We start from the raw sequence: 26,065 nt of genomic DNA, 5'->3' as shown, positions 1-26,065 counted from the left end.
ATAAAGAAAAGGCAAAATCAGCTTTCTGATCTTACGATCAAAATCGAAAGCCTTAAAGGTGATCTTGTGAGAAGTCCAGCAAAATGACACCTTTAATTGGCTAGCTGAAGGGCAGAATATGTGTTGTGTCCGACCCAAGAGGACCCCAGGCTGGAATTGCTGGCAAAGGGGCTTCAATGAACTACTGAGTAAAGGGGCTGAATACTTTGGTGAATGTGAGCTTTCAGTTTTTCATTTGTAATTAATTTACATAAATAATAATAATCTATTTTTTTCTCCTTTTCATTGTCATTCTGGGGTATTGAGTGTTGTTTGATGAGGACAAAAAACAATTTAAATGATTTTAGTAAGGCAGCCACACAACAAAATTTGTAAAAGATGAAGAATCAGAAAAATTCAGAATAATTAATTAAAAAAACAAAAAAAAAACTGGTGGGATAAATTAGCAAAAAAGCAAAAGGATTCATTAGCAATGCCAAAATATAATTGAAAAGTGGTAATCAAGAAACAGGTGTGAAGGATAAAATTTGAAAAAAAAAATACGAATACAGAGTGATGTATCATCACAGAGACAACACCATAAATGGTTAGGAAAATATCTCCAAAATAGACAAATAATCACTTTTACAAAAACTAAAATATAAAAATAAGATGTTCAAAAGTGTTGAGCTCCAAAGTTCAAAGAAAAAAGTCCCTGAGAGATGATGACCAGGAACAGCAGCTCAGCTAATTCTTAAAGCGAAAAAGCTGTGACTGTCAGGAGTCTTTTATGGTCCTCTCAGGTAACTGACAGCTTAATGGCGACAGCACCTTTGAGTCTTCATTTAGTGTGAAGCCTCACTCCTTTAAATTCAAATAAATGAAAATAACTGATAAAGTAAGGGATGGGGAAGACCAAAAACCACCAAAGTTAAATAAACACAAAGGCGTAGCACCCATGAGATCCTAAGGATGGGCACCAGATCTAAACCTAGAACACTGGCTCCATGTAGCAGGAGGGCTGACCCTGTACCATCATGCTACCCCTGAAACTTCTTTGTAAACTCCACTGTATACTAAATTTTAAAGTGTAATGGACTAAACATGACATATACCACAACAGAACCAAATGTTTAATTTTTTTTTCTGGTGTGTTTTATGCATTATTACTGGTTTCATTAATCAATCAGAGTCAAAATGTTACAGTGACTCCTGAATTAAAAATTTAGTGGGTTTTGGATTCACTGGTTGAAGCTGGTGGGGAGACCTCCATGAGCAACTGAATAAAACACGTGATCCGGTCAAAGATACGAAATTTGAGTTTGAAATGCACAAATGGTATGTAGAACATGAATCCCGACAGCATGAGCAGCACACCGTAGATATATTCCACTTCGGGTTCCTGGATAATTGGGGAAAGGACGAGGAAGAAACTGGCAGCTGTCATCACAAATGCAAACGGTAGAAAGACCTGAAATAAAAATCGAAACATTTTAAAAAACAACAACAAAATATTCTTTTTAATAATGTCATTATGAATTTTTATAGTTAAACTAAAGAACCTCAGCTTTAGACAAACTTTGCAGTACATGAACATCACCAAACAGACTGCGGCTTGATGTGTTCATGTGATGTACACTTTTGGTCACATGATACCGTGGAGGAAATAAGAATTTAACATGTCAACGTTTTTTCTCATCAAACACTTGGAAGAGTGCAGATGCTAAGACTAAAACTGTTACGTTTAATTTTGGTAGGGCAAATTCTGAGCAGATGCAGAAAAGTCTACAGAGGGTAGGCTGGGATATGTTTTTAAATTTGGATACAGTCGAAGAGCAGTGCAACAGGCTTAAAAAGGTAAAGCAGGACAGGTACATACCTAAATCAGGAATCATCAGGAAATAAAAAAACTCTGCAGTGGGTTAATAAAGAGTTAAAAAAAAGCAGCAAAGGAAAAAACTAAAAAATAAGGTGTACAAGACTAATAACTCCAATATGAATCATAGGGCATATGAGAGCATGAGGGCAACCATTAACAAGGAAATTTGGGAGGCAAAAAGACAGAGAAAAATATAGCAGATTATATTGCTTGTAAAAGAACAGTCATGGAGGAGGTGAAGTGTGTTAGGAATAGTAAAGGGGAATTAAAAGATACAGAGAGTGGAATAACGGATGTCCTACACAAGCGTTTTTCTGAGGTGTTCACAAGTGAGGAAGTGGATTACCTCCCAGCGGTAACAGGGACTACTAAGGAGGTACTGAGGGATTTGGAAATTGAAGAGAAAGAAGAGCCAGATCAGATTAAATAGGCTGAAATGAAACAAATCACTAGGATCACATAATATTTATCAAACAGTAATTAAGGAGGTTAGTGAGTACAAATATAAACCTTGGATGCATAATTTAGGAGGTTACTGTGCCATTGTTTTGCTGTTCAACCATCTGTTACCCAAGGTAAGGGTCTGTTTCTCTTCTCATGGTAGTGGTGGATTCCAAGTTGAACAAAGGAGGCTGTTATAGCTGCAAAGGGGGCTCAGCTCCACATTAATTAATGCCCATGGGTAATGAGTGGAATATGAAAAAAGCTCATATAAGTGTGGTGGTCAGGTGTCCTCAAACTTATGACCATAATGTGTATTTAAAAAAGATTTCAAGATACCTTCAAATGATACTCTGCTCATTTTAAGGTATCTCAAATGCATTTCAGGATATTTCAAGTGCCATTCAAGGTATCTTAAAATAAATTTCAGTACATTTTGAGATACCTAAAAATATATCTCATAGATATCTCAATATGACTTCTGGTAAAATTGCCTAAGTTTTCATTGGGACTTCTTGTCTATTTCAAGATATCTTGAAGATATTCCAAATTGAGCAGTTAGGGTTATGGTTAGGGTTAGATATCTTGAAATGCATTCAAGATCTGAAAATAGGCAGGAAATTATTTGAAGATATATGGTAATGTAAATAAGATATATCTTGAAAGTAGAAAGACGTTATTTTGAGATATCTTGAAATGCACCTATCTCAAAATGAGCTGGAAACAATTTTGAAACTTCTGGAAATGAATTTAAGATATCTAGATCTGCATTGTAAATATCGAAAGATGACATCATTTTACATGGACCGTGGGTTGGAGGGGGTTTGGTGTCTCACGGAGACTGCTGCAGCCCAGCACATGTTGCCGTATTTGGTAATGCTATTGTTCTTATATTGTTTGCTGTGGTTCAGTGTTGGTCTACAAAGATGCCCATTCGATCAGAAAGTTTGTTATCACCATTTTCTATGATATGATGAGAATGAAATTTTCATAATACATGGGTTAAGTAACATATTAAAGTACAGTGGAACCTCTAGATACGAGTTTAATTCGTTCCAGCACTGAGCTTGTATAGCGAATTTCTTGTATCTAGAACAAAACTTCCCCATTGAAAATAATGGAAATCCAGTTAATCCGTTTCCGCACCCCCAGAAATATCAACATAAAAATCAATTTTCCTAACAAATAACACTGATAAATAAGTGTGGATACACTTTGTCTGCTGAGCGTCATGTGATCATAACTGAGCTGATGGTTCTTCTCTCTCGTGCGCGTCTCTCTCTCCTTATCTCTCTCGCTCGCTCGCCCCCCTCTCTCTCCTCTTGAGGGTAGAGAAAAGCCAAGCAAAATGACCCCTTTTATTGGCTAACTAAAAAGATTACAATATGCAAGCTTTCGAGGCAACTCGGGCCTATTTTTCAGGCAAGATGTAATCAAAGCTTGCATATTGTAATCTTTTTAGTTAGCCAATAAAAGGGGTCATTGGCTTTTCTCTACATTCATAATGGCTAACACGGTAGAACACCCTAGTACTCCTCTTGAGGGCAATCGTCTCCTATTCTCCGTCTGCATGTCCGCAATATTTTTGTATACGCTTATACGGTGAACTGCTACAGCGAAACAATGAAATCACAAGCGCACAAACGCGTAGATCCTCACGCTACGGGAGAACAAGGAACACTGAGTGAGCTGACGTGCTGGCAGCGTCAGCTTGGGTGAATCCCTGAGTCGAGGCGGATTGGAAAACGCGTCACGCATAACCACAGCCTGGCTCGTGGCTCGTTACGCAAGCCAATGCTCGTATTTAGATCCAAATTTTTCGCTCATACTTTCCTCTTATCTTGAATTTCTTGTATACAGAGGAGATCGTATCTAGAGGTTCCACTGTAATTGAAAAACAGGATGGAGTAACCCTCTATAGTTTTTGTACTGAAGACTTGGAGCAAACATCTCAGATGGACCTTATCAGTGGTGACACAAAGATGAAAGAGGAAGTTCTCAATACGGTTTTTGGACAACAATGGAACGCTAGACATTGGTATCCTTTGTTTATGTAATGAGTTGCCCCAGAAGGTGTAGCGTTCTCTTTTGAGGAGCGGGTAGGTTTATGAAATTTTGAAGGCTTGTACCCCATTCGTGTATGGCTAATAATAATTACATTCTGCTAACCCCCATCCTGATTGCAATTTTCATTTTCATTGGCCATGTCAATTTCGCTAAATTTCCATGGCAATTGTGTTTTCAGTTTTTTCTTGACTTATTACTGCTAATATACAGATATTTGCATATTTTGACATGATGGACAGAATCGAAACGCTTGCTTACCTTATAAGGCCTGTGGAGGTTGGGCTCCCTGAACCGGAGAACAATCAAACTTATACAAGTGAGTCCCACCATGAGCCAAGAGGCAAACCCGCTGTAGATCATCAGCAAGGTCAAATTTGAAGGAATAATAAAAATGATGGACAGGATGCTAGAAAAGATAATGGCCGGAGCGGGTGTTAAATAGTTGACGTGCAGCATAGACAAGATGGCTGGCAAATGTCCCTCTTTGCTAGCGGCGTAATTGAGCCGGGCTTGGAGGAACATAGAACCGTTGATGGAGCCGAAGGTAGAAATGGCAACAGAAAGAGGAATGATCCAGGAGAAAGGGCCAATTGTTTTGTTGGCCCATGTGACAGCCACTGCAGCTGTGGAGAAGAACAAGACAAAATTAAGTTTACGTTAGGTTGTCTGTTACTTGTACTGAGTCCGTCATTCATTCATCAGTTTGGTAAACCCACAAATTGCAATTCTAAGGTTACCCGGAGCTGACGACTATTCTGCAAGTAATGAAGCAATACCAGACACAGCCAGGAAGGGGCACCAGTCCACCAGTATGTTTGGTTCTTCTTCTCTTTATCCTTCCTTGGATATTTTTGAGTTGTTTAATAACACACCCTTCCTAGACCATGAACTGGACTATACCAGTGTCTTTCTGGGTACAGGACTCACTCCAGAGTGGCTTGGCCTTCTGCTGGTCAGGCTTACTTTCATTTTTTTTTTTTTGCTAATTTTTCCATATTTTCATTTCTTTTGTGAATCAATTTTTTTCAGCTAATATATTGATGATGTTATTGAGATACGACTTAACTCATACATCACATTCAGTGTGTTAAAGGACATGTTTTTTGTAGTTTTAATTCTAAATAATTATGTTTATATAGTGCCCTTCAAACTACTCAGATCACTTTACATAGGAAAAGGGGAACCACTTCAAGGACCACCAATGTGTAGCACCTACCTGGACGATGCAATGACAAGCATTATTGCACCAGTATGCTCATCGTATGTTAGCTATTAGATGGTGAAGGGGCGAGAGAGACAGCCAGAATGGACAAGGCTGTAATGGGCAGTTTTAGCTTGGACATCTGGGGGATAAACCAAACTTTAGCTCTGTGTCAATTTTTTTCCTTCCTGCGATCCTTCTGTTGACTGGGCCTTCCATAAAAATGCAAGTGATCAAGGCATGTCCATCTTTTCTATACTCTACATACCTGAAGAGATCATCTCTTTTGGGTTCAGCACGGCCATGTAGGAGATATTCACTAGCAAGTAGAAGACAATCACAAGAGGCACCGCTGTTATGATGCAACGAGGCACATTCTTGCTGGTGTTCTTTACCTCATCTAAAAGAAAACAAAATGAAAATGAAACTTAATATGGCTTCTAAGCAACAAACACTTTAACAAAAAGGTTTAAATTTCTATTTCACTGAGTAACCAGGTGACCGAGAATGACATTCTTACTGCTGTGGTCCCCGGCTGGGTTCCGCCCAGGAGGACCAGAGGAGGGCTTGTGCCTCCTCCAGACCGCAAGGGGGCGTCCACCCTGGTTATGTGGGGGGCCTCGGGTAAAGGACTTGGAAGCCCAGCCCTGTAGGGACCCGTGGCCACCGCCAGGCGGCGCCCCGGTGCCTGAGGAACCCTGGAACCCAGCACTTCCGCCACACCAGGACGACAGGGTGTGGCCAGGACTGATTGCTGGGAAGCAGCTGGAGCCCATCCGGGTTCCCATTTAAGGGGCCGTCTCACTCCAGTCAGCAGTGGATGTCGGGTGGGTGGACAGAGCTGGAGAGAGGATGGGAGGCGGTCAAGAGAGAAAGGCACAAAGGACTGTGTGGCCTGGACAATTGGGGGATCGGTGCAAGAGGCACTGGGGTTTGTGCACGTGTCTTTTGTAAATAATTATTGTAAATAAAGAGTGTGTGGTGGAGCCAACAATGTCCGTCTGTCTGTGTCCGGGCCAGGTGTCCTGGTGATGCCCTCAGGGGGTTTACCTCCCATATCTCCAAAAATGTTTGTACATCAGGGTGGTTGTTATTTCCAAACTGACCTTGTGCGAGAGTGAGTGTTCTGTGTAAGTGGACTGTATGGTGGTCTCACATCCCGGGGCTCAATTTTGTACCAGCACTGTTTGGCATATACAGTGTGCCAGCTTAATTTATTGCTTATCTGAGCCACTCTGATGACACTCAACACCACTCCCTTCTTCTCATTTGGCATTGCATGAAATTCCAAAAGGGATTCAACCCCCAGTTCCCTAAAATCACCCCAACCTCTCCTCGGTATTCAATTGAATATCAGTGTGTTGGGGTGCCAGAAGCTCCTACTCCATGCATCCCACTCTTGTAGTGAATACATCAGTCTTCTACATAGGGTACAGCCACTTACGTACATACTTCGAGAGCTGTCCCAGTCAGAGCTGTACCAGGATCCTTACCCACTTGGGATTCCAGTATAATGGAATGACAGGGGATGGCAGTGTATTCAGGTCAATGTCTTCCCCCCACAAGCTAGGTGGCAGCCTCCCTGGGTTATGATACCCTTACAGATACCAACAGGGTTTCAGTGGTAGTGCTGCTGCCTTGCAGTTAGGAGACCTGGGTTTGCTTCCCAGGTCCTCCACGCGTGAGGTTTGCATGTTCTTCCCATGTCTGTGTGGGTTTCCTCTGGGTACTCCGGTTTCCTCCCACAGTCCAAAGACATGCAGGTTAGGTGCATTGGTGGTCCTAAATGGTCCCTGGTGTGTGCTTGGTGTGTGAGTGGGTGTGTGTGTCCTGCAGTGGGCTGGCGCCCTGCCCAGGGATTTGTTCCTGCATTGCGCCCTGTGCTGGCTGGGATTGGCTCCAGTGGAGCCCGTGACCCTGTAATTAGGATATAGCGGGTTGGAGAATAATTGTCCGACTAAATGGCAGCGATAGATCAATTACTTGGAAGAAACGGGACCTTTAAATATACAGAGTGGGCCATAAAGAAGTACCACATTTCAAACATTTATTTTACAAAAATGCTCTAAGATAAAATACATTTCTTTACGTCACAAGAAAGGGTATACAAATTAGACTTTTTTCACTGTATCTTAAAAATGATGTCTTCATGGTGGTGGCCATCATTAGCAATACACTCTTCGAGATGATTTCTGAACGCTTACATGACTCGTCCGGCCATTTCAAGGCGAATAGCGGTGATTTCATGGTGAATGGCATCCTTGAGGGCTCCAAGGTTTTGAGGTTGGTGTGTGGATATCTTCGACTTGAGTTAGCCCCACAAAGAGAAATGGCACGGAGTGAGATCAGGCGAATGTGAAGGCCGCCCGACATCGCTGTGCGGGGAGATCAGCTTCCTCTTAACTCTTTCAGGGCTGATGTCGACTTTTGTCAAAAGGAGGAGTTGACGATGGTAATCAACTGTAAACTGTGACAAAGCCAATTGTTATGTTTTAGTTGCACTCTCGTTGCTAGAAGGAAAGTTAGCTTCACTGATTTGACCGAGATTTCCTGCACTTGTGTGAGTAGCAAGGCGCAAACAACGGCAAAAATGGGACTGATATCTGGCGAGAGATCAAAGCGAATGCGTAAAGCAAAATACTCCACGGACGACGTATTGCCTCTTCACTCCGAATTGGACTATGACTTGCCGAACTCCAATTTTGATACAGGTGATCGAAGACGAATGTGAGGTTCCAGCTTCAGCTGATTGGTCCCCAGCTAATCATGGTGCTGACAATGTTCGCCAGGTAGGACTGCCACTTGACAATGATAAGAGGTAGAAACCAGACTGCAATGCACTGCGACTGTGATCACTGCTGCTGCCCCAGCCACACAAAGACAACCTGGCAGCAAGTCTGCTGCACACTCTTGGCAAACTGGCAGCCACAGCATGCAGCAACAGATGTCTTACGTTGATTTCTGTGTGAAACAGTTGCTTTTCAGAAAGTGTCTTTTGGAAAAAATATTCAGCCCTCAAAGAGCGAAACATCTCCTGCAAAACTTACATGGATCTCCACGCCATATGAGCTGTCGTTTCATCCCGTTGAAACCAGGCATCCACCAAGTCCATCTATTCCAGATGGGCTCACAGAAAGTTCTCTAGCATTTCAATTTAATGTCCTGAAGTGACCTTTGCTCCTCACTCCTCAATAAAGTAAGAGCCCACAATGCCAAATTCTGCAACGACACGCCAAACCATAACACGCTCACTGTGCAGAGGTCTCTGATGAAGTTCACGAGGGTTGGTTTCAGCCCAATAGCAAACGCTTTGCTTATTTATGCAACCATTCAAATGGAAATATGCCTTGTCGCTGTACATGACGAAGGCATCTCGATGAACGGTTTGCCGAATGTTCTCGCACAACTCTCTACGGCTCTCCCAGTCTCTCTCAGTGAGTTCCTGCACTACCATCTTTTTAGTATGGTTGGAAATTAAGGTCCTCATGCAAAGTCCTCTCAAAGACATGTTGGAAATGCCGAAGGCAGAAGCGTGCTGAACGCCTAGGAGACATCAGAATTGATGCCCTTACAGCTTGGATGTTTTCGGGTGCTCGTACAGTCCGAGGACGGCCTGGAAATGTTCTCTTCAATGTTGTACCCATCTATCTAAATTTAACCACCCACTGAGGAATTGTTTTCCGATTTGGGACGTCACCGTTAGTAGGAAAGCTGAAGTGCATTCGGAAGGTGCGTTGTGTAGTGATGATGATGGATTCGTTATTTTTGAAGAATGCTTCGACAGCGAAAGCACGATGTGCACCGGACCAAGGCATGTTGACAACTGAAAACTAACAAGGGATCGCTTATTAAAGGACAACTCGGCTGCCTCTACCTCACGCAAGGACTTTGAGAAATGTGCTAGTTTATTTTGGCTCATCCTGTATATTAACATACTGTACTAATACATGGATTTGGAACTTAACAATTGACTCCACATTAACATAGCTAAATGTGGTGAAATTCAAGTCCAAATGAAACGATAACATTCACAGAAGTTGCACATGGCACACATGAAAAAACATTAGTAGCTAGTTGCTTTTAAACAGTAATCAGTGTGTCCCTGTCTTCGCATCAACATACATAAAACTTTCACATGTAAAGAGTCCTTATGCAATATAATAAACTTCAATGCCCAATGCAACACCAATACCATCCCACAACATGGCATCCCTTAAGAAGTGAAAAGAATGCTTACTTTATATTTACCCACACTGCAAGGATAACAACCCTAAACACGTTAGTGTCCTGCTCACTGTATTGTGACACGACATCCAGGCTTGTCACCTCGTAAGCGGGACACCACAGCGCCACACATCCTACCAGCATCATAGGCCTAAAGTAGTGCTGTGGAGCCCCTGTTTTGATAGCAAAACAGAAACATACATACAGTAGGCATCAGAAACTTCGTGGGCCCCCCATCAGTGCCCATACATTAAGACAGCCCTGAGTGGGAGAAACAAAAAGGATTACATCCAGATGAAGCAGAGTGAGGCTGTGCATCCCTTTATTTTTTAATAAATTGGCATGCCAGCCTTCTTAATAGATGGCATGACAATAAAGCCACTTGACGAGACTTAAGAGCACAAAAGGAAGAAGCTCAGCAGTAGGTGTCTGGGGGGCCTTGAGGTAAACTGAAGCAAACACAGTCATTACTTCTAGTTCATTTGAATGCACTCTTTGTGATTAATAAATCATCTAAAAGAAAAAGAAGAAGACATTGCTTTTATAAAGCGTTTTTCAAGGCACTTTACATAGAGAGGGGGAGCCAATTTAACCGCCACCAATAGATGCAACAGCAGCCATTTTGTGCCAGTATGCTCACCACACATTAGTTGTTAGGTAGTGAAGAAATGAGAGAGATAGTTTAGCCAGTTAGGGGACCGAGGATGATTAGGGGACCAAAATGACCAGGCTGTGATAGACAATTTAGCCAGGACATTGGGATTCACCCTCCGCTTTACAAAAGCTACCCAGGGATCTTTGATGATCACAGAGAGTCAGGACCTCGGTTTTACTTCTCATGTTTTAGAGCACAGTGTCCCTGTCCCTGCACTGTGGCTTTGGGATCCATGCAAAGACCACAGGGTAAGCGCCCCCTGCTGGCCCCAAAGTCTTACATATACAAAAAAAAGAAAAAAAAAAAGAACACTATTATACTACACAGCACTATGTCAGGCAAAAAATGATCACAAATGAAGTGGGCTGAGAAAGTATTCAGAACCCTTCACTCTCTTCCTGCACAATTTATTACATTGTAGATTTCATTTTAACTGAATATATTTGCCTATCAATCCACACTCAATAGCCCACAGTATCAAAATGAAAAGATGTTTTTCAGAAAGAATTGGAACTTAATTCAAAATGAAAAACTGAAACCTCTAATTTGTAGAAGTATTAAATTCTATCTATCATATAGTGCCTATCTATCTATCTATCTATCTATCTATCTATCTATCTATCTATCTATCTATCTATCTATCTATCTATCTATCTATCTATCTATTATATATTGCCTTTCAGATCTATCTATCTATCTATCTATCTATCTATCTATCTATCTATCTAGTCTATCTATCTATCTATCTATCTATCTATCTATCTATCTATCTATCTATCTATCTATCTATCTAACAAAATGCCTATTCTATCTATCTATCTATCTATCTATCTATCTATCTATCTATCTATCTATCTATCTATCTATCTATCTATCTATCTATCTATCTATCTATCTATATATCTATCACTACTGTCTTGCTGTCGGTGTGTCTTTCGATTAGTGTGGTCTGGGGTGGGCGTGGCTGAGTCGTGGCGTTCGTTGGAAGTCGGACGTGTTTTCTGTCTTCTGTAAGTTTTTTCTTTATTTCTAACTCCTTTTCTTATTTTTCTATATCAGGGGGTTTTATCAAATAAGACGCGGCTTTGGCGTGTAGCCATGGCCGCGTCCAAAGTGTCGTCGCCTGGTCTAATGCCTAGGTTTTATGAAAATCTTTCCCGCCGGCATGGGGCTAAAGTACTGGTTGAGCCGCACGCGTTCGCTGAAGAGTGTTTGTGGCTGTCGGTAAAGTTGTTGGCTTTAAGAATGTTCGTTCAGCATCAAGAATGAATAAAGCCGTAGTAGTTTTTCTTAACGAGGAATCTCTAGTTGATAAACTTATAGTAGAAGGGATTATTATTAATGGCGCTTTGGTTCCTGTTTTACCTCTGTCAGCACCTGCGAAAAAGATTATTATTTCAAATGTCCCACCGTTCCTAAAGAATGATGTTTTGGTGCAGGAACTCCGCTATGGCCAGGTTTTATCAGATATAGTGATGATTCCGTTGGGCTGTAAAATGAGAGAATTGAAACACGTTGTTTCATTTAGGAGGCAGGTTTTTATGGTGTTAAACAACATGAAGGAGGACATAAATGTTGCTCTGAGATTCAAGGTTGATGGCTGTGATTATGTGGTTTTTGTTACTTCGGACTCGATGAAGTGTTTTAACTGTGGGAGGGCCGGACACAAGGCCTCTCAATGTAAAAATGAGACCGTTTTACCGGTGGGCCGAAGCGCTGCCCCTGCTTCAGTGAGCGATGAGACGGAGTATGAAAGCGGTGAGGAGGTGGACAGTATGGAGGATGAGGAGACTGCAGAGGTAGCTGAGCTCGTAACCGGAGCACAGGTTGTGAGTGATTTGCACCCCACTGTAGTGTTAGCAGTCGCTCCTGAGGCGAGCCTGCTGACTACCGAAGGGAATGCGTTGGCTGAGCCCAGCGATCCTGTTGTAAACGAGTCCGTTCAAAGTGCTCAGTGCGAGTCTGTGGAAGGAGAACTAAGTACAAATGAGCCGGAGACTGCGGAGGTCAGTAGCGGAGGGATAAGACGGCGATGATCGGCACAGAGAGTGCGCGCCCGTCGGCCCGCTGTGAATGAAGCTATGGCTACAGACGTGATCGCAGAAACACCGGCGTGTGCTGACGGGCGCCTGACTGAGCGCACTGAGATGAGCTCTGTGGAAGGACAGAGGAGTGAAACAGCAGCGGGTGTGAGTGGCGAGACCGATCAGAGGGAGAGTGCAGGAGTGGGGGTGTGAGGAGGATTTTACAGTTCGTACTCGAAAACGAAAAGAAAAATCAGACACTAAAAAATCTGCAAAGAAAAGTCACGTGGCTGGCGAGCCATCGCAAGTATCGAGCAGGATTCTTAGAAGTCAGAGTGATTGTCACAGCGACCTGAGTGATCGTGAGCACGAAGGCGGTGACACTGACGTCTCAGTGAGGAGTACGACCTCGTCCCAATACAGACTCAGTGGCGGGTATAACACTGCAAGTATTAGGAAGTTTTTAGACTTCATCGAAGGCAAGAGGGTGTTAAAGTGGAGGATCACTTCCTGACCTTCCATTGTTTGTGGTGTCGCTCAAAGGGTGATGCGCAAAGCGGCACGTCTGGGAATGGACCAAAAGGAAACTACCCGTCTTAAAAATGTGATTAGCAGGGTGCGAAAGTCCATTTTTCAGAAATAATGGATAGTTTTTTGAAACTTTTTATTTCTGGTTGACTTGTGCAGTACTGTTCACTCCCATTTGTGAATCATCAATGCAGTCTTTACACATTGGGAGTTTAAATGTGAATGGCTGTAGGGCGACTGCAAAGAGGGCCGCTCTGTTTGACTTTTTAAACCAAAAGGCTCTTCAGGTCACTTTCTTACAGGAAACTCACTCTGATGTTAGAAATCAGCCGGACTGGTTACGTGAGTGGGGGTCAGGCTGTCCTGAGTCATGGCTCACACGTCAGTGCTGGGGTGGCCATACTGTTCTCTAACACGTCAACTTTACAAATCACTAACATTAGTGAGGTGGTGGCTGGGCGCCTCCTGGTAGTTCAGGTGAAGGATAAGAGCCAAGATCTGGTGTTTATTAACACTTACGCTCCAACAAATGGAGGTGAGAGACTTTGTTTTTAAAGCTCTGAGGAAGGTGTTGGAGACCTTTGTTAATGGGGAGATCCTGTTGGTCGGAGGAGATTTTAATTGTACGGAGAATAACTTACTGGACCGTAATGGTGCTGAGCCTCACCCAGCGTCTGTCCGTGCTTTACGCTCCTTATTAGACCACTCAGACCTGGTGGACGTCTGGAGAAGTAAATTTCCGTCAGATAGACAGTACACCTGGGTAAAGGGGGGCGGTGGGTGCATTTCGATGGCGCGTTTGGACCGTTTTTACTGTCTGAGGCACCTGCTGAATACGGTCACTAAGGCTTATATCTGCCCAGTCGGATTCTCTGATCACTCTCTGGTGGGAATGAATGTCTCTGTCCCTAAAAAACCTTCCTCTCAATCTCTTTGGCACTTTAATGTCTCCCTGTTAGAGGATTCTCATTTCCTCAAGTGTTTTGAGTTTTTCTGGCTGCAGTGGACTCAAACCAAGTCCAGATTCCCATCTCTTCGGCAATGGTGGGATGTGTCGAAGGTGCAGATTAAAGTCTTTTGCCAGCAGTACACTCAGCATGTGACCAGGCGGTGTCTTCACGAAATGAAGAGCTTGGAGGAGGACATCACAAATCTGCACAGCGTTTTACAGGACTACTTTAGTGAAGAAACGCTTGCTGTTTTAAAGTCCAAAAAACAATCCCTTGCTGAACTCCTGGAGCTTCGTGCCCAAGGTGCCTTGGTGCGCTCGCGTTTTCAAACTTTAAATCACTTGGACGCGCCTACTAAATTTTTCTTTAATCTGGAAAAGAAAGAGGCCGAGAGTAAGGTGATCCACATGCTGCAGGACGCTGAAGGTCATGAGCTGCACACCACGGAGGAGATCAGGAACTTTGCTGTGTCTTTTTACTCTGATTTATTTAAGGATGGTGTAATTGATGATTCGGCCATATTGGACTATTTGAACGGATTACCCAAACTTACAGACACGGTCAAGCTGAAGCTGGAGGCAGACATCACCTTTCAGGAGCTATCAGATGCACTGGCTGGTTTGAATACTGGAAAGGCACCAGGACTCGATGGCATCCCAGCTGAGTTCTATAAACATTTCTGGTACCTGCTGGGTGCCGAGGTGTACGAGGTGTTCTTACAAAGTTTACAGGATGGAGAATTACCATTGAGCTGCAGAAGAGCAGTCGTCACTCTGCTGCCTAAGAAAGGAGACCTTTGTCAAATAAAGAACTGGCGCCGTGAGCCTGCTGTGCACGGACTATAAGATCTTCTCGAGGGCCCTGGCCAGCCGCCTGAGGATTGTGATGGACCTGCTCATCAGTCCCTGCCAGACGTACTGTGTGCCTGACAGGACTATTTATGATAATATTTTTGCATTGGGATATCATTTCAGCCTCTAATCTTTCTGGGATGGATTTAGGAATATTATCCATTGACCAGGAGAAAGCTTTTGATCGAGTAGATCACCGGTTTTTGTTTAAAACATTGAAATGTTTTGGGTTTGGTGATAATTTTGTTCAGATGATTGCACTGCTGTACACCAACGTTTTTGGGATTGTAAAAGTTAATGGCACTCTGAGCGCACCGTTTCCAGTCAGGAGGGGAATTCGGCAGGGCTGCCCCTTGTCCGGCATGCTCTACGCATTGGCCATCGAGCCGTTTCTTTTTCAGCTGCAGAGGAGACTACAGGGGGTGACATTTCCATCCTGCCCAAATGTTAATTTCAAATGCTTGGCCTACGCTGATGATATTATTGTCTTCGTCAAATCGAAGGGTGACATTGAAGTTTTAATTTATTGTCAACAACTATTTGAGAACATATCATCTGCAAAAATCAATTGGACTAAGAGTAACGCCTTCTTACTGGGCTCCTGGTCTGGATGTCCACTACCAGACTTACCTGGAGGCCTAAAGTGGAACAGGAAGTGCTTCAGGTATCTTGGAGTGGTCATGGGCAGTGAGGGGGTGGACGAGAGTAATTGGGAGGGACTCTTGGAGAAAGTGACCTCTCGTCTGAACAGGTGGAAGTGGATTGTACTTAAACTGTCATACAGAGGGCGGGTGATCGTCATCAATAATTTAGTGGCCTCAATGCTGTGGCACAAACTCATGTGTGGTGACCCCTCTGGGGCTTTTAAAGAAGATCCAAAGAATATTGCTTGATTTCTTCTGGGATGGCTTGCATTGGCTAAAGCAGAGTCTGCTGTTTTACCGTTGGAAGAAGGCGGTCAGGGACTTCTAGATATCTCCTCAAAAGTCGCAGCCCTCAGGCTCCAAGTCTACAGAAGCTTTTCTGTGTTTCATATTCCCTGAGTTGGAGGGAGTTAGCGCTGAGTTTCCTTCATCGTGTGGCCGGGTTAGGGTTTGATGAAGCACTTTTGGTTATAAATCTACAAAAACTGGACCTTTCTGTGTTACCAAAATTTTACAGAGGTGTCCTTTAACATGGCACGTGGTGTTTAGGAGGAACTTTAATACAACTGGGTGGCTTCAAAATGAGCCTTTAATTTATAATTCTGTCTTTTCATGCCCCCTCTTGCACAGTGACAGTTTTGTTTCAATTCTTATTAAGCATCAAGTACTGAAACTGGCACAGATTTATGATGCCACTACCAAATCATTCATTGATGCTGATGTCTTGGCTTCTCTTCTCAAAGTAAAGTCAGTCAGGATGATTCAGCAGTTTCTGTCCTCCATAGCTAAAGATTACCACTTGCTAAATGAATCCATCGGCTCCACTGTTAATAAGTTGGATGTTTGCCCTGCAGTGGACCTCTCTTTACTACCAGAACATTCAGTTGTTCAGTTCACCAAAGGAACAGTGGTGGGCTTTGCTTCTCTGTCCAAGAGAGAGCTCTATGAGTACTGCGTCAAGGTGACTCACTTCACTGCATTGGCGTCTGTGCTGGACACTCCATGGAGGGAGAAGCTGGCAGTGGAGGGGCACAGGGGGCCTGCGTGGAGGGAGTTCTACAAGCCACCGAGCAACAAAAGAACTGCAGACTTACAGTGGAGAATCGGGCATGGGATCATTGCCACCAAGTCCTTTTTAAAAATTATTAAAGAAGCTGAAACTGATTCTTGCATTTTCTGTGGACAGAAAGAAACAGTTTTTCATTTGTTTTTGTATTGTTATCGACTGGCGGGATTCTTCAGATTTTTTAAAGCGTTGTGTACTGAATTGACTGGAACTTTTAATGAAGTCCTGTTCATTTTTGGAAGTAAATATAATAAGAAAACTCGATGCAGGATACAACTGTTCAACTTTCTGTTAGGTGAAGCAAAGCTGGCCATTTTAAAAAGTAGAAATAATAAGCAACGTGGATCTGAACTTACGGATATTTGTTTGATTTTTAAATTGAATGTTTATTCAAGAATAAGAATGGAATATGAATATTATAAACAGATGAATAGAATGGGGGGGGTTTGAAAATGTGTGGGGGGTGAAAGGGGTGCTGTGCTCAGTTGATGAAGGGGAGCTGAAATTTAATTTCTGATTTCACTGTGGTGGGCAAGAGAAAGATAAAGTAATGGTGGGCATCAATACCACGTGCTTATTAATGTGCGGAGTAGGAGGAGTGTAAAGGGGGAGTAATGGTGGTCTTTGTGTTATAATGAATTATTTCTTTTTGATTTTCTTATTAATGTGAAATTTGTTTTCATCAGTTCGACTGTGTATATTATGTTGATGTTCTTATTTTTACAATAAAGATTATTTTAAAAACTAAAAAACTATCTATCTATTATATAGTGCCTTTCTATCTATCTATCTATCTATCTATTATATCGTGCCTTTCTATCTATCTATCTATCTATTATATATTGCCTTTCTATCTATCTATCAATCTATCTATTATATATATCTATTATATAGTGCCTTTCTATCTATCTATCTATCTATTATATATTGCCTTTCTATCTATCTATTATATAGTGCCTATCTATCCATCCATCCATCCATTTTCTAACCCGCTGAATCCGAATACAGGGTCACGGGGGTCTGCTGGAGCCAATCCCAGCCAACACAGGGCACAAGGCAGGAACCAATCCTGGGCAGGGTGCCAACCCACCACAGGACACACACAAACACACCCACACACCAAGCACACATTAGGGCCAATTTAGAATCGCCAATCCACCTAACCTGCATGTCTTTGGATCGTGGGAGGAAACCCAGAGGAAACCCGCAGACACGGGAGAACATGCAAACTCCACGAGGGAGGACCCGGGAAGCGAACCCAGGTCTCCTAACTGCGAGGCAGCAGCGCTACCACTGCGCCACCGTGCCGCCGCCTATCTATCTATCTATCTATCTATCTATCTATCTATCTATCTATCTATCTATTATATAGTGCCTTTCTATCTATCTATCTATCTATCTATCTATCTATCTATAGAGTGCCTTTCAGATCTATCTATCTATCTATCTATCTATCTATCTATCTATCTATCTATCTATCTATCTTTTAGTTATATAGTGCCTTAACCCTATCTATCTATCTATCTATCTATCTATCTATCTATCTATCTATCTATCTATCTATCTATCTATTATATAGTGCCTTTCATATCTATCTGTCTATCTATCTATAGATGCATGGTAGGACTGTTTTGCACCCTTCTCTCTTTTTCCACATAAAAATGACTACATTTGTTTTTCAGAGCAGGAGTTGCATTGTTTGCATTTATGTTAATTTGCTCTTCGACTTAATGACCATTTTTTTCAGGATTTATTCTTTTTTTATCTGACATTTTGTAGTGATCAAGGTACAAAAGTTCCCAACCTGTTGTCTTGGTCATAAAACACGAAAAAAAGTTAAAAATTGCAGTTATCTGGGGGAAGACATACGATTATTAATTGACACATAATTATCTAAGAAGTCAACAACCTTTAAAATTGCCGATCGTGTTGCTCCAAAAAATACCCTGTAAGGTCTTAGCCTTCGGATCCACCTGTCACCCAAAGTGCACTTTCTTAGAGGTGTTTAAATAACATATTAAAATCTCGTGATCCACCTCACCGATTGCTTTGATTTTCTCACAGTTTGTGCAGAATATCAATATGTTTCAGTCTTCCAAACGGCAATGAATTTCGTTTTATATTATTTAAGTTATTAATATTTTGTTTTCTAATGGGTTTCCTATGTACACAACGTGAATGTTTGAAAACTGCTTTATAATTATTTTTATTCTTTTAATAACAAACAAGTGTGCTTAAATCTATTTTGATTTAACACATATATTCCCTAAAAACATTTTAATCCACGGGTTTTTTGTGTTTTATAAGAAATAAATACAGGGATCTTTGTAACTTGAAAACACGTTGTTAATCGTCACTCCCGGTAAGGTTCTGCAGAGTATAGTGCTTCGGAAGAAGGCTTCAGGGCTGCTATTTGCCGTTGGAGCGCCCCCTAGATGGAAGTCAATCGGGAAACGTTATTTAATAATTTAGAATTTTTAAAGTTATTTAAAATTAGCCATTTTAAAAAGCTGTTATAATAAACAGATTAGTACGTTACCAGATGATGTACTGTTTATTTTCAAATTTTATGTAATTTCAAGAATTAGGCTGGAATTTACTTATTATAAAACAATGTGTAATATCGAGGAATTTAAAAAAGTGTGGGGAATGAAGGGGGTGCTGTGCTCTAATGAGGAGGGGCAACAAAAAATTAATTTGGAATAACGATAAGGAGCGGGTGCGATTGTTTTGTTAAATGTTAGAAGGATTAGACAGAGTACTGAATACTAAATACAGACTTGTGTACTTAACATTATTAATGTGTGCGGACCGGGGAGTAGTGGAGGAGTAATGGCAGTGTTATTTGTATTGAGAAATTGTTATTTGTATTGATGTTCATGTCTTCTGTTATTGTGCAAAATAAAGTTTATATTAAAAAAAATATCTATCTATCTATCTATCTATCTATCTATCTATCTATCTATCTATCTATCTATCTATCTATCTATCTATCTATTATATAGTGCCTTTCAGATCTATCTATCTATCTATCTATCTATGTACCAGGACTTCTCCAGCTAAAATGAGTAACCAACAAGAAAGGCCTTCGTCATGGAGGTGACCAAGAGCTCAATCATCACTCAAACAGATGACCATCTCAACAACACTCCAACAATTGTGTGTTTATGGTAGAGTGGATCACTCTTGCTTAGAGTTTGTCAGATGACATTTAAAGAAGTCCAACAGCATGAGGAAAAAGTATTCTCTGGTCTGAGGAGTCAAAAATTAACCTCTCTGGGCAAAACTCCAAGCACTGTGTCCATCAAAGACAGGGCACTGCTCATCACCTGCCTGATATCAACCCACAGTGAAGCATAGTCGTGGCCGTGTCCTACTATGGGGGTACAGGGACAGGGACACTGGTCAGATTGGAGAGAAGGATAAATGCCGAGAAATACAGAGAAGTTCATGAAGAGAACCTGCTCCAGAGTGCACACAAACTCAGACTGAGGCGACGGTTCACCTTTTAGCAAAACAATAACCTGAAGTACACAGCCAAGACAATGCTGGAGTTCCATCAGGACCCATTCCAATCTAACAGAACTTGAGAGGATCTACTAGGAATAATGAGATAAAGTATCTAAATCCAGGTGTGCAAAACTAGTAGAGAACTTACTCAAGAAGACATCCATCCATCCATTATCCAACCCACTATATCCTAACTATAGGGTCACAGGGGTCTGCTGGAGCCAATTCCAGCCAACAAAGGGCACAAGGCAGGAAACAAACCCCGGGCAGGGTGCCAGCCCACCACAGGGTACACACACACACACACACACACACACTAGGGACAATTCAGAATCGCCAATGCACCTAACCTGCATGTCTTTGGACTGTGGGAGGAAACCCACGCAGACACGAGGAGAACATGCAAACTCCATGCAGGGAGGACCCAGGAAGTGAACCCAGGTCTCCTAACTGCGAGGCAGCAGCAGCACTACCCACTGCGTCACCGTGCTGCCCCTCAAGAAGACACTTGGTGGAATTGCTGGCAAAGTAATTTTTACAAAGTAATGAGTTAAGGGTCTGAAAGATTTCAGTTTCTGATTTAAAAAAAATGTACAAACCCTTTAAAGCATGTTTTCATTTTGTCATTACGGGTTATCAAGTAGATATCAAATTTGCAAATTGATCAACTTAGAATGAAACGTACAACACTTTAAAGTATGCAGGAAATGAAGGGGTTTAAATTTATATTTATATATATATTTTATACATATTATATAGTGCCTTTCACATGTATCTGTTCATCTGCTATATAGTGCCTTTCACATACATCTATCTCATATTATGCTATTCCCATCTATTATTTAGTGTGTTTTATCTGTTTATCTCTCTATTATATAGTGCCTTTCACATGGATCTATCTATTATAGAGTGCCTTTTACATGCACCTGTCTGTCTGTCTACCTATCATATAATGTCTCCTTCATATATCATTTATTGTGCTTATAGTAATGATTTTCCTAACTCATCTTTTTCAGAAGTTCTTAGTCAATTTTTTTTACCTTCGACATAATTTAACGTGTTCCATCCTCCATATGCCCAGAGTCCTTGGTAGAAGGCCTTTCCAATGTCTGACACGGTGGGTATCTCTCCGCTGAATGTCATTTTCAGATTCTTAATGTTCCCCTGGGCAATGAAAACCAATCCGACGATGGATATGACGCCCAAGGCGAGTAACTTGAGAATAGTGAAAACATTCTGTAGGCGCAGGGAATATCTGATGCTCAGGGAGTTGAGCACGGCCACGCAAAGTATAACGGCCACAGCAACTATTTTCTTCACCAAGTCTGGAGCAGTGCAGTCGGAATAAAACGGCTGACTGGCGTATTCGGAGAAGGTGAGGGCTACGATTGAGGATCCAGCTGGTAAGATAAAAATGGCATGAACCCAAAGCAGCAGGCAGGCCACGACGGAGCCCAGACCTCGCTTGACGTAGCAGTATTCTCCACCCGAACACACCACCGAAGTACCCAGCTCTGCGTAACAGAGGCCACCGACCAAGGAGAGAGCTCCACACGTGGCCCATATGATCAGCGCCACACCAGCATTGAGACAAGACAATTCCAACACTCCAGAAGGAGAAATAAAAATCCCAGAACCAACAATTACATTGATGATGAAGTTAACCCCACAGAAATAACCGATGGTCTTCTTGAGCTGCATGACGCCCTCGGTTTTCTTTTTTCTCCGTCTTGTTTTCTCTGTTGTGCCTCATCCTTACTTTATCCATTTACCTTGGTTTAGGTTTAATGAGCTGGAACGGGTTAAACAAAAGACAAGGTGTTAACTAAATTCTAAATAAATCCCAGGCAAGTTACAAAATGTCCAGGCTCTGCAACCCTCAACTGAACTAAACGGGTCTGGAAGTAAAAGTGTTGGATGGACTTGAAATCACCAGCTAATGTTTGAATAGGAATTGAGTCTGATAATAATAATTCATTTTATTAGTATAGCATCCTGCGGTGGGCTGGCACCCTGCCCGGGGTTTGTTTCCTGCCTTGCTCCCTGTGTTAGCTGGGATTGGCTCCAGCAGACCCCCGTGACCCTGTAGTCAGGATACAGCGGGTCGGATAATGGATGGATGGATGGATGGATGGATAGTATAGCATCTTTACAGGGTGGGCTCGTTGGTTAGCACTCTGTGCTCACTGTCCTCCTCGTTCTGTGCTCAAGTCTGTCCACACTTTCACCAAATTTCAGCAAGAGTTTTATTTTATTTTATTTTATTTAAAACACCTAGTATTCCATTTGGGTGGCATAGTGGCACAGTAGTAGCACTGCTGCCTCGCAGTAAGGAGGCCTGGATTCGCTTCACAGGTCCTCCCTGCATGCAGTTTGCATGTTCTCCCCTCTGGGTCCTTTGGTTTCCCCCCACAGTCCAAAGACATGCAAGTTAGGCGCTTTGGTGATCCTAAATTGTCCCTAGTGTGTGTGCCCTGCGGTGGGCTGGCCAGGGTTTGTTTCCTGCCTTGCGCCCTGTGTTAGCTGGGATTGGCTCCAGCAGACCCCTGTGGCCCTGTTGTTAGGATATAGCAGGTTGGAGGATGGATGGATGGATGGATGGATTGTATTCCATTTTTTCTTTATGGCTTTCAAGCATATGGCGGCCGGTTAGGGGGTGATGGTGCGACACAAAAATTCTCAGAACTGCTGGAAAAAGAAAAAAAATGATTATACATCTCACAGTGAGTCCATTTTAGTCACCGGTATACTCCTTGAGATGCAGTGCACCAGCAGATCTATGATCTGAACTTCAGAAGAGGTCATCTGCCTGAAGCTAAGCAGGTACTTAGATGGGAGACCACCATGGAAAACGCTTTGATTGCTGCTGGATGTGGTAAGAGGGTGCTTACCCTGTGGCCTTTGTGTGAATCCCAATGTCCCAGCCCAGTAATGGGGACACTGTGATCTTAAACTTGTGTTGTACTTTGGATGAGATGTAAAACTGAGCTCCTGACTCTTTGTGGACATAAAAGATAGGGATCCTTTGTAACCCAATCTTCAGGTTAAATTGCCCACCATGGCCTGGTCATTTTGACCTTACTTTATTCATTTACCTTGGTTTAAGTTTAATGAGCTGGAGCGGGTTAAACAAAAAACTGGTGTTAACTAAATTCTAAATAAATCCCAGGCAAGTTACAAAATGTCCAGGTTCTGCAACCCTCAACTGAACTAAACAGGTCTGGAAGTAACAGGGTTGGATGGACTTGAAATCACCAGCTAATGTTTGAATAGGGATTGAGTCTGATAATAATAATTCATTTTAGTAGTATAGCATCCTGTGGTGGGCTGGCGCCCTACCTGGAGTTTGTTTCCTGCCTTGCTCCCTGTGTTAGCTGGGATTGGCTCCAGCAGACCCCCGTGACTCTGTAGTCAGGATACAGCGGGTCGGATAATGGATGGATGGATGGATAGTATAGTATCTTTACAGGGTGGGCTCGTTGGTTAGCACTCTGTGCTCACTGCCCCTCGTCCTGTGCTCAATTTGATGTTTCTGTAGAGACCACACTTTCACCAAATGTCAGCAGGAGTTTAATTTTATTTTATTCTATGGTGCGGCACAAAAATTCCCAGAACTGTTGGTAAAAGAAAAAAAATGATTATACATCTCACAGTGAGTCCATTTTAGTCACCGGTATACTCCTTGAGATGCGGTGCACCAGCAGATCTATGATCTGAACTTCAAAAGAGGTCATCTGCCTGAAGCTAAGCAGGTACTTAGATGGGAGACCACCATGGAAAACGCTTTGATTGCTGCTGGATGTGGTAAGAGGGTGCTTACCCTGTGGCCTTTGTGTGAATCCCAATGTCCCAGCCCAGTAATGGGGACACTGTGATCTTAAACTTGTGTTGTACTTTGGATGAGATGTAAAACTGAGCTCCTGACTCTTTGTGGACATAAAAGATAGGGATCCTTTGTAACCCAATCTTCAGGTTAAATTGCCCACCATGGCCTGGTCATTTTGACCTTACTTTATTCATTTACCTTGGTTTAAGTTTAATGAGCTGGAGTGGGTTAAACAAAAAACTGGTGTTAACTAAATTCTAAATAAATCCCAGGCAAGTTACAAAATGTCCAGGTTCTGCAACCCTCAACTGAACTAAACAGGTCTGGAAGTAAAAGGGTTGGATGGACTTGAAATCACCAGCTAATGTTTGAATAGGGATTGAGTCTGATAATAATAATTCATTTTAGTAGTATAGCATCCTGTGGTGGGCTGGCGCCCTACCTGGAGTTTGTTTCCTGCCTTGCTCCCTGTGTTAGCTGGGATTGGCTCCAGCAGACCCCCGTGACTCTGTAGTCAGGATACAGCGGGTCGGATAATGGATGGATGGATGGATAGTATAGTATCTTTACAGGGTGGGCTCGTTGGTTAGCACTCTGTGCTCACTGCCCCCCTCGTCCTGTGCTCAATTTGATGTTTCTGTAGAGACCACACTTTCACCAAATGTCAGCAGGAGTTTAATTTTATTTTATTCTATGGTGCGGCACAAAAATTCCCAGAACTGTTGGTAAAAGAAAAAAAATGATTATACATCTCACAGTGAGTCCATTTTAGTCACCGGTATACTCCTTGAGATGCGGTGCACCAGCAGATCTATGATCTGAACTTCAAAAGAGGTCATCTGCCTGAAGCTAAGCAGGTACTTAGATGGGAGACCACCATGGAAAACGCTTTGATTGCTGCTGGATGTGGTAAGAGGGTGCTTACCCTGTGGCCTTTGTGTGAATCCCAATGTCCCAGCGCAGTAATGGGGACACTGTGATCTTAACCTTGTGTTGTACTTTGGATGAGATGTAAAACTGAGCTCCTGACTCTCTGTGGACATAAAAGATAGGGATCCTTTGTAACCCGATCTTCAGGTTAAATTGCCTACCATGGCCTGGTCATTCTGACCCTCTAATCATTCCCTGTCCTTTACTGGCCAACTTTCTCTCTCACCTGTTCGCCAACTAGTAATTGTTGTGTTGTGAGCATACTGGTGCGAAAATGGCTGCTGTCGCATCGTACAAGTGGATGCTGCACATTGGTGGTGGCTGTAATAAATAATAAGGTATTATTATAATAAGGGATTATAAATGGTCCAAGGACTTCATCCCGATACCTAACGACAGTCAAGGTGCCATTGTCTAGCCTTTAGAGGTCTTGAAGTGCAAACAACCCCTGTTTTATGTAAAGTGCTCTGAATGACTTGTAAAGTACTATAATCAAAGTAATGTGTTCTTCTTCTTCTTCTTTTTGATAATCAATTGTTACAAACAAAAGAATGCATTCAAAGGAACTGTCACTAAAGACAGATGTCTGCTTTAGTTTTCCTTCAGATGTCCACTTTGATGGTAACTGAAGTGAATGCCTACTGTCTATGTAAAGCACTGCTTTTACAAATCCCATACCAAATGGCATATAAGTGAGACATGGGCATTGCATTTTTTCATTCCAGCAGATGGCGCATCACCAACATGAACACCTCTTTTGCGAAGCCCATACGAAATGGCAAAAAGCAGAGACTTGCATTTTATTTGACACTGCAACAGATGGCACAATGTTAACAAACGTTAACACTGCTTTCCCCATACCAAGGGCATACATTTAACATAGACATGGGCATTGCATTTGTTATTTCAACAGATAGGTGAAAGGCACTGTATCATAGACAGATACTTTGATGGCTCATCACAGACATTTGTAGTAACACATTTTATTACTACAGTATAAATGTTTTTAATGCCCCATCTGTTGAAATGTCTCTGTTATATGCCTTATGGTATGGGATTTGTAAAAGCAGTGTTAATGTTTGTAATTTGTAATCTATTAGAATGACAAATGCAATGTGTGTGTCTCCTCAGTTAAATACCATTTGGTATGGACTACACAAAAGCAGTGTTAATTTTTATGATGCACCATTTGTTGGAATGATAAATGCAATACATTTTATTACTACAAAGGTTTGTGATGCTTCATCTTTTGGAATAACAAATACATTGCATACTGTAAGTCTCTGTTAT

At 42.2% G+C, this 26,065-nt stretch overlaps 1 protein-coding gene across 1 annotated transcript; it reads right to left on the bottom strand.

Moving 5' to 3' along the window:
- Window positions 1-1,129: 1,129 nt before the first annotated feature.
- On the bottom strand, window positions 1,130-21,720 carry LOC120530068 (b(0,+)-type amino acid transporter 1-like). Its single transcript, XM_039754214.1, has 4 exons — window positions 21,060-21,720; window positions 5,836-5,967; window positions 4,625-4,989; window positions 1,130-1,450 (listed from the first exon to the last, which is right to left on the bottom strand). The coding sequence occupies exons 1-4, from the start codon at window positions 21,718-21,720 to the stop codon at window positions 1,205-1,207; spliced, it is 1,404 nt and encodes a 467-aa protein (XP_039610148.1). The 3' UTR covers window positions 1,130-1,204.
- Between the last annotated feature and the right edge of the window lie 4,345 nt (window positions 21,721-26,065).

This window comes from Polypterus senegalus, chromosome 5, assembly GCF_016835505.1.
Source record: "Polypterus senegalus isolate Bchr_013 chromosome 5, ASM1683550v1, whole genome shotgun sequence".
NCBI classification, from domain to species: domain Eukaryota; kingdom Metazoa; phylum Chordata; class Cladistia; order Polypteriformes; family Polypteridae; genus Polypterus; species Polypterus senegalus.
This window is presented reverse-complemented; position numbering and strand designations above follow the sequence as displayed.

Excerpts from the sequence above, each read along its gene's own strand:
- LOC120530068 (XM_039754214.1), bottom strand. The coding sequence starts at position 21,720 with ATGCAGCTCAAGAAGACCATCGGTTATTTCTGTGGGGTTAACTTCATC. Across the intron at positions 4,990-5,835 it reads AAAAGAGATGATCTCTTCAG|CTGCAGTGGCTGTCACATGG; the intron begins GTATGTAGAGTA and ends TCTTCTCCACAG. Across the intron at positions 1,451-4,624 it reads ACCTCCACAGGCCTTATAAG|GTCTTTCTACCGTTTGCATT; the intron begins GTAAGCAAGCGT and ends TTTTTATTTCAG.